Source organism: Cucurbita pepo, chromosome LG13 (genome assembly GCF_002806865.2).
Source record: "Cucurbita pepo subsp. pepo cultivar mu-cu-16 chromosome LG13, ASM280686v2, whole genome shotgun sequence".
Lineage (NCBI taxonomy): Eukaryota > Viridiplantae > Streptophyta > Magnoliopsida > Cucurbitales > Cucurbitaceae > Cucurbita > Cucurbita pepo.
In genome coordinates this window covers 3,562,601-3,572,500 of record NC_036650.1, presented here as the reverse complement: position 1 = coordinate 3,572,500, position 9,900 = coordinate 3,562,601, and the positions used below count along the sequence as shown (strand labels likewise).

Genomic DNA, 9,900 nt, shown 5'->3' with positions numbered 1-9,900 from the left:
AATACATGGATTTACTAGCAAGGAAAGCATGCAATTCTTTTATTTGAAGATTTTGTAACCCTTTCATTTTTATGGTGAGAAATTGCAAAGAATACATGTTTTCCCTCAATGTTCTATTTCTTGATTATAATGAACCATATCCACAACATTTCATTGATGGTAAAAAAAGATTCTCAAACCTTTCTTAATCTTGTTTTTAATTCTTCAAACATTCATTTTGGTTCGAATGACTCGTTAGTAGGAACGAACATACTAATCATTGACTGAAATGCTTCGTCCACTGCCCTTAAAAGGGTATACAGAGTTAAAAAGTTCAAAAGAAAAGCAAATTAATGGGGGCACTGTTCCAAGCAGGTTTAAAGTTGTGGAGGAGGAGCCACAGCTGAGCCGCTTACGAGTGGTTCAATGATCTCAAGGAGTTCATTACGCAAACCTGTGAAGACAACTGAATCTGTTTCCATTGGTCTAAACTTGACCAAAGCTGAAGGGACCAACTCCTCATCATCTAGCGTTTTACCTCTCTCTCCCGTGGGAAAATGAGCGATCGTACGCCGTTTAACACCGACAGGATGTATCAACTCAAATTCCAAACTGGGTTCCTTCAGTGCTGTGCTCACAAACTGCCATGGAAACACAACACCATTCATTTTACATTCTAAGAGCCATGGAAGAACAGTGTTCAAGTTATAACCTTGTATCTAACACTTAGCTACCATGGAAGAACAGTGTTGAAGTTCATGTATCTAACTAACCTCATATAGAGCACTTGTTGGCTCCCGAGGAGAAAAAACACCTTGAAGTACCACACCATCCGGAAATTGAATTCTGATAACTGTTCGTGTATACTTCCTCCTAGCAGCTTTTGCCTGTTTTTCCTTGTATGATTTGGGAACCAAAAGCTGAGATTCAGCAATCTTTTGTTTCCTCATTATAGCTTCTCTTTTAACCTCTTCAACAGAGAGATTGTAAAACGAGTCCGGTAGCTCGATGTTGGCTGCAATATTTTCAGGGACAGCAAAGAATACCCGAATCTGGAAATAATATTCATCCATCCAAAACATCAGCCAAGGAAGTTATGAACAACAAAAGTAAGTAAAATATACTGTAAAAGAGTTCCTTACCCGACCCTCTTCCTTCTAAAAACAAAACAACAAAAACAAGTGTAGATCAATGTGAACACAAGATGGCTACTAACTACCCAGATTTAAATATTAACAGAAGAGATTTGTTGGTCACTTTGAACTGAGAGCAACAACCATACAATTAATAAAAGAATATCCCTCTCTTCTGATAGACTTTTTGAGTTGTTTTTGTTATTGCTTTTACATGGTGTACTTGTAAATGTTCCTCTCCTTTTCACTAATTATAGTCCAAACTATCTTTGAGTAAATTGGAAGGCTTTTATGCAACTTCCTTTCGCTCAAGGTCTCCCATTTTGTAGTCTATCCAATTAAACACCTAGACTATTCCAGAGAAACTTCTTTTGGTTTCTTCTGGTTGCCTCCAACATGGTTTCGAGGCTTTCAGTTTCTTACAGATCGATCATCGACGTCTGACAACAGGGCTAAATATGCACTGACTTGGAAAAGCTACAAGGGGGTGATGGGAGGCAGAACAAAACTTAAGCCAAGTCATTAAGAGAATTGAACATAACTATCACCGAGTAGAATTCTCTTATCTATCCATAAAAAAGCACTTAATCATTCATTGAGGGCTCTTGCTTGGCACATCAGTTCATGGTAGCTAAGTGGATGGGGCAATCATATGCTTGAGGAGGTATAAGAGACTACAATCTCTTAGAGCTATTTTTTTCTTGCTACATCCTAGTAAAGGGGAGAAAAAGAAAAAAAAATCCTACGAAAAGCTACTTATGGTCCTTTAGCAACATTCATATCAGAACCACAATTTCAGTAACATTTCATTTGTGTTCATTAGAAATCTATATATTCAAAACAGAGACAAACCAAGGGAACAAACACATATTTTCTTGCATCAGGAGTTCAGATTTCTCTGTTAACCTTACCTGTCTGTCTACTTTCTTTGGTTCCACCAGTTCATCAGCCTGAGTTGTAGCCATAGTAGCAGTGCTGGGTTTCTGCTGTTGTTCATCAAGCTTTGGGCGGTCAATTGAATCCACTACCTTACCTAATATGTTAATTTCTTCCGCTGTTGGAACCTCCATGGTTGCCCACATTTCACCATCTTCCTCTCGCAATTTAAAACCCACAAACTCCAACAAGTCCACTCCTCCCACAGCCTCACCAATTGCCTCCTTAATTTTGGGATTACTCAGACGAATCTTCCTAAACTTTGAATTGTCTGGTTCCCGAACTATATTCCTCAAAAGCTTCAGAACGATATCCAATGAACTTTGTGACGGATTCCCTGATAAGAAAGTGCCAACGCAAGACTCCAGTTCACTCAGAGATTCTGCATCGTTCGTGGACAGATCTGCTGGTCCTTTGGATGCACTGTCGATGACACAGCTGTCTACGTGCACCGAAACCTCTTCTTCAGACCCGTAATTTTGGCCACAAATCGGACATTCAAACACATTTAAGGAATACCCATTTCCAGATCTTTTCCCAGATGTTATAAACGAGTCAAACGGATCAAATCCGTCGGCCGGATTACGATCTGGGTTGGATTTATTCGATTGCTCTGACCTGTTTTGGGCACTGGCAATTGAATTTGCAACCGGGGGCTTAGAATTTAGCGGGGAATCCGAAGATGGATTAACCGGCTTCGGCTTTGAAATGGGATTTTGCGATGGGCGGGTAGGCAAGGAAGTAGTTGACCCCGAAGAAGACGACCCCAAAACTCTTCCCTGGCCCTTGAAACTGGCAGAAGAAGAAGAAGACAAGGGATTATTGAACCTTTTCATGAAACCCTTGAACTTGTCCTTCACGTCCCCCATAATAAGCAATACTATCAGAAACAAAGAACCCTAACAATTACTTCGTTTGGAAGAATATAATTTACACCAAATCAGCTAAAATTTTGCTCTCGATCACCAAGATCAGACTCGTCCATTGACAGAACTTTTATTATATGGGCGAATTGGCGGAAGATTTGAGATTACAGACTGGTTTCTCCTTTCCAATTCCAAAAAGCTGAGAGAAAAGAAAAGAAGAAGGGTGTTATAGGCGGTTGATGGTGTTCTTGGTCTTACAAGCCGTCCAACTCTTTTTCACCTTCTTAATTGTCTTCCAAGAAAATATGAGTTCCCTTCGTCACTCATTCTTCCAATATTAATAAATTAGATGTTAAAAGTTCAAATTCATCTGATATGGATTGTTTTTTGTATTTAATAATTTGTTTTTAACAACTTTTCCAATTTTTTTTTTTTTTAAATTACGAATCTATTAAATAAAATAATTGAAAATTCAATAATGTCGTGTTATAAGAAAAAATGGAAGATTCATTAGGTTTAGGTCAAATTCTATCTACAACCTCGCGTGGAAACTCATGTACTATTTGAAAAGTAAACAATAGTACGAGTGAATATAAAAATATTTAGTTAGTTTACTCGCATCATCATAGTTACTTAACCTAATAGTATTGTAGGTTCTCTACGGGAGATTTTCATTCAACTCTAAGGAGACCAATCCGGAATAGAGCAGAAATTCTCGTTTAAACGGAGAATGGGAGAGAAGGAAGAAAAAGAGAGATTTTTTCACATTAGCTAAATGTGACCGGTGCTANCCCCCCCCCCCCCCCAACCCGCCTTTTATTTTAACAAATTATATATATATATCTTGGAACTAGAAGGATAAAAATAAATTGTCGAGCTACAACACAAAGAGCGAGATTCTCTCAAAAGTTAAGGTTGCATGTGGCTAAGAGAGTCCCGTTGGAGACTTGGGATTTCAGCAGTAAATGTAAAGGTTGCAACAATGAAAGTTAGTCGGCCAATAAGCGAAAGAGAATTTACTAGTTGAATTTTGATTTGAGGAGGTTGATAGTAGGAAAACATGTTAACCGTGGGAACCGGGTTGTAGCTATACTAAGCCCCATCTTTTTCATTTGGGCTCGACCGTTTGTATCTAAGAGATCAATTGAGTTCTTAACGAACTAGTTTCATAACGTAATTGTTATTATCTCATTTTGTTGGCCCAAGACTGCCCTAATTTTCATCGATTGTTCTACTGTCGTCTGTTTGTATGACAGAAGAGCCGTCGAGATGAATGAGTCATAGTCATTGCAGAAAATACTCTTCTCTTAACCCACATTGCTTAGCAAGAACTAGGGGTGTACATGGTCTGGGTTGGGAGATTTTTTTGACCCAACCTAAAAAGTTCGGGTTAGTTGGATTGGTAACCCAACCCAACCCGAAACTTTTCACAATCCAACCCAACCCTCTATTTTCGGGTTGGGTTGTCACATTTTTTTTTTTAATTTTATTTACCACAATTTATAATTATTGTGAAGATAAAATATATTAAAAGTTCACAAACACAAATCAATCTATAATTATTATTGACAATAATAATAATAATAATAAATTTAATAAAAAACAACGACCGAAAATTGTAACATATTAACATAGTTCAACATTGTCATAAAATTAAAGATAATTAAATACCGACATTTTTCTAGAACTGGTTAAAGTAACAAAAATACAGAATAAAGTAACAAAAATAAATGATAGATCATCAAATTAAATAAACAATCAAAATGATTAGTTCAGGAGGATTTGTATATAACAAAAATAAAAATACAAAAAAATATTTTAATTGAAATATGCTTATTTATACTTACCTTAAACTATTAAAAAAATAAAAATGTATATAAATTGTGATATAATAATGTGGTATATATTGTGATAAATATTTTAATTGAAATATGCTCATTTATACGTTACCTTAAACTATTAAAAAAATAAAAATGTATATAAATTGTGATATAATAATGTTACAATAAATAAATAATAAATATATTATAATTTAGGATATATTTTTAAATTATATATATATATATATATAATTTATGAACATCGATGTAAATAATTTAAACAGACTTATTACTTTAGTCTAAAGTGTTCACTCTCTTAAATATAGATATATATTAATAAATATTTGTATTATAGGTATGAAATATATTAATAATTATAATAAATATTTGTATTATAGGTATAAAACATATTAATAGTTATATGTTAGTTTATTCTAAAGTGAATTTAGATATAAATCATAATTAATAAATAATTGTGTTTAATAAATACTGTATTATATATATAAAATATATTAATAGTTATAGGTTAGTTTTTCATAAAGTGTTCGAATATCTTAGATATAAATTATAATTAATAAATATTTGTATTATATGTGTAAAATATATTAATAGTTATATGTTAGTTTATAAATAAACTTAGATATAAATCATAATTAATAAATATTGTGTTTAATAAATATTTGTATTATATATATAAAATATATTAATAGTTATGGGTTAATTTTTCTAAAGTGTTTAATTAAAAAATAATAAAATAATATAAACAAAACAAAGAAATTAAAAATATGTATTATAGGTATAAAATATATTAATAGTTATGTTTTAATTAAAAATAATAAAATAATATAAACGAAACCTTAGTTTCTTCTTCTAAGAGAGATCGTAGGAACAATCTCTACTTTTGTAAACTTCATCCATCTANGTGATGCTCGATTACGGCGTTATCTTATTCGTGGATTACGAAACGACTTTATGCCCTTTGTTTCCTCAATATAAGGGTGGGCAAATCAGCTTACAGTTATTCAATTGGAGAATTTGCTTTCTAATCACGAAGTTTTGATTAAGCAAATGACTAGCAACAACAAGCTTTCCCCGAAGTCAGAAATNAGTCATTTGCGGAATGGGTCCCTACACTGAAAATTCTCAACGAATTAATCCATAAAAATGTTGGTGGAAACCTCAGGGAGTACTCTACCTATGATGTAATCACAATAGATATACTTGATAAATGTTTAATTGCCAAAATACCGAAAAAGAAATTAAAAATAAAAACAGAACATGTATTTGGGTGGCGTGAGTGTCTTTGGACTCACTACCAATCTAATAAACCTATTAATACAAAAAAATTATTAATATATTTTATATATTTTAATTTGGCTCGGGTTAACCCGAAGATTTTGTCCATGAACCCAAAATCGAACCGATTCAGTTCGGGTTCAGAAAAATGAGCCTAATCCTACCCGAAATGCTAATCCAACCCAACCCAACCCTTATAGTTCGGGTTGGGTTGGTCCGGGTTGTCGGGTTGGCGGGTTGAATGTACACCCCTAGCAAGAACGGACGTGGAATCATGTCTAGTTGAATGCAAGGAGAAAAACTAAACTCATGACAGTTGAGAGCTTGATTCAACTTAGAGTTAGGAGGCATGTTAAATGAGATCCCAAAAATGCTTAAACATTAAGTTACGGTAAAAACATTTCGGGAAGAAATGCCTGTAGGAATCGACTCAGATTTGGATCACAACCATTATAAAATCGTACAAAATCTATTAAGCTGAAATGGATTGGGCTGGGCTTTGGGCTTTGGGCTTGGTGGGCTAGTTGGATGGAGCTTAAATGAGTTGGTTGTTAAATAGATTTTAAATTGGGCTGGTGAGGTTGTGGGCTGGGCTTGAGTGCGGTTGGTTTTTTTTTCTTACGGATTTGAACCAAACCACAAGGCTACGAACCGAATCGAGATTGGACTGTTACTTCTTTCGTGTGTGAACCAGTGTTCCACAGGCCTCAGGAAGGTAGACGTCAGAATTTAGTGCAACTTATTCCTAGTTTGAATTAGTCAGAATATTTAATATTTGAAGAATATATTAATTATGAAATATATCTTAGATATTCGTACTTATTGTTAGTTTGAATTAGTCAATAAATTTAATATTCGAAGAATATATTAGTTATGAAATATATCTTATATATTTGTAATCGATTAATATTTTTCCTATGATTTGATTAGTAGTATATTCTATTCTCAAGATTTAGTTAGTTTATATTTTCTTATTTGTAGGTATTAGTTGCTAGTTTGTATCATATTTAAAACGTTGTGAATATCAATGAAGATTGAACCTTCGATCCCAATTCTATTTCTCATTCTTAACTATGTATTGTTTCCTTGATTAATAATATTTTCAGATCTATTCACACTTTTGGGTGGTAGATATTGTGTTAGTTGATATCAGAGCAAGTTGGTAACCAAGGGTTTGATATTATTACTCGAGACGAATGGTGGAAGTGCTTCTATGGGTATAGTTATGGAAAAGTTTGTTGACAATAAATATAATTATTGGAAGTTATGTATATAAGCTTATTACAAGGGCAAGATTTGTGGAATTTAATTGAGAGTGATGACACAGAAATTCCATCCCATACTCCAAAGAATGCTGAATTACGCCGAAAATGGAAGATCAAATGTAGAAAAGCTTTATTTACCTTGCGAACTTTGATTAGCAAGGAATATATTGATCATGTTCGTGATTTAAAGTCACCAAAGCAAGTGTGAGAAACACTTCAAAAGCTATTCACTAAGAAAATACAGCTCAATTACAATTTCTAGAGAATGAACTAGTTGTGGTAACTCAAGGTAATTTTTCTATTGAAGAATATTTCTTGAAAGTGAAAAATTTGTGTTCTGAAATTTCAGAATTAGATGCTAAGGAGCCAGTGAGTGATGCTCGATTACGGCGTTATCTTATTCGTGGATTACGAAACGACTTTATGCCCTTTGTTTCCTCAATATAAGGGTGGGCAAATCAGCTTACAGTTATTCAATTGGAGAATTTGCTTTCTAATCACGAAGTTTTGATTAAGCAAATGACTAGCAACAACAAGCTTTCCCCGAAGTCAGAAATTGTGTTGTATGTCAAAGATCAAAGGAGACAAAATTTTCATTCAAAGCCTTCATCAAGCAATGAGAATCAATTCAGAACTGAGGAGTCGTCAAAGAAGCCATTTAAAGCTTCTTACAAGTGTGAAAACCTGGCTATTTTAAACGAGATTGTCTGGTGAAAGTGGTGTGTCATCGTTGTGGAAAGCCAGGTCATATTAAGTCAAATTGTCGAGTTAAAATGTAGGAATCAGAAGCAAATGGGAACACTTTGGGAACACTACTTAACTATTGAGGTTCTTGACTAGCCAACAGATGTGACTTCAGCTGTACATCAAGATGATGTCTCTGCAAATGCTCATGTCTTTATAGACTACAATAAAGAATGGATTGTCGATCTTGGTTGTTCTCATCATACAATTGGAAACGAAACTGTTCTATCAGATCTTCGTCCACATTGTCAAAAGAAGAGTAAAGGGCCTAGCAAAGCAGTTGAATTGGAATCATGACTTTCTCAATTCCAGGAGGAACTGAAGAAAACGNAACCCTTATAGTTCGGGTTGGGTTGGTCCGGGTTGTCGGGTTGGCGGGTTGAATGTACACCCCTAGCAAGAACGGACGTGGAATCATGTCTAGTTGAATGCAAGGAGAAAAACTAAACTCATGACAGTTGAGAGCTTGATTCAACTTAGAGTTAGGAGGCATGTTAAATGAGATCCCAAAAATGCTTAAACATTAAGTTACGGTAAAAACATTTCGGGAAGAAATGCCTGTAGGAATCGACTCAGATTTGGATCACAACCATTATAAAATCGTACAAAATCTATTAAGCTGAAATGGATTGGGCTGGGCTTTGGGCTTTGGGCTTGGTGGGCTAGTTGGATGGAGCTTAAATGAGTTGGTTGTTAAATAGATTTTAAATTGGGCTGGTGAGGTTGTGGGCTGGGCTTGAGTGCGGTTGGTTTTTTTTTCTTACGGATTTGAACCAAACCACAAGGCTACGAACCGAATCGAGATTGGACTGTTACTTCTTTCGTGTGTGAACCAGTGTTCCACAGGCCTCAGGAAGGTAGACGTCAGAATTTAGTGCAACTTATTCCTAGTTTGAATTAGTCAGAATATTTAATATTTGAAGAATATATTAATTATGAAATATATCTTAGATATTCGTACTTATTGTTAGTTTGAATTAGTCAATAAATTTAATATTCGAAGAATATATTAGTTATGAAATATATCTTATATATTTGTAATCGATTAATATTTTTCCTATGATTTGATTAGTAGTATATTCTATTCTCAAGATTTAGTTAGTTTATATTTTCTTATTTGTAGGTATTAGTTGCTAGTTTGTATCATATTTAAAACGTTGTGAATATCAATGAAGATTGAACCTTCGATCCCAATTCTATTTCTCATTCTTAACTATGTATTGTTTCCTTGATTAATAATATTTTCAGATCTATTCACACTTTTGGGTGGTAGATATTGTGTTAGTTGATATCAGAGCAAGTTGGTAACCAAGGGTTTGATATTATTACTCGAGACGAATGGTGGAAGTGCTTCTATGGGTATAGTTATGGAAAAGTTTGTTGACAATAAATATAATTATTGGAAGTTATGTATATAAGCTTATTACAAGGGCAAGATTTGTGGAATTTAATTGAGAGTGATGACACAGAAATTCCATCCCATACTCCAAAGAATGCTGAATTACGCCGAAAATGGAAGATCAAATGTAGAAAAGCTTTATTTACCTTGCGAACTTTGATTAGCAAGGAATATATTGATCATGTTCGTGATTTAAAGTCACCAAAGCAAGTGTGAGAAACACTTCAAAAGCTATTCACTAAGAAAATACAGCTCAATTACAATTTCTAGAGAATGAACTAGTTGTGGTAACTCAAGGTAATTTTTCTATTGAAGAATATTTCTTGAAAGTGAAAAATTTGTGTTCTGAAATTTCAGAATTAGATGCTAAGGAGCCAGTGAGTGATGCTCGATTACGGCGTTATCTTATTCGTGGATTACGAAACGACTTTATGCCCTTTGTTTCCTCAATATAAGGGTGGG

General features: G+C 34.1%; 1 protein-coding gene across 1 annotated transcript; it reads right to left on the bottom strand.

Annotated features, from left to right (window-relative positions):
• Positions 1 to 170: 170 nt before the first annotated feature.
• On the bottom strand, positions 171 to 3,226 carry LOC111809348 (plant UBX domain-containing protein 2-like). The gene is made up of 3 exons (XM_023695792.1): positions 2,024 to 3,226; positions 753 to 1,031; positions 171 to 620 (listed from the first exon to the last, which is right to left on the bottom strand). The coding sequence occupies exons 1-3, from the start codon at positions 2,915 to 2,917 to the stop codon at positions 357 to 359; spliced, it is 1,437 nt and encodes a 478-aa protein (XP_023551560.1). The 5' UTR covers positions 2,918 to 3,226; the 3' UTR covers positions 171 to 356.
• Between the last annotated feature and the right edge of the window lie 6,674 nt (positions 3,227 to 9,900).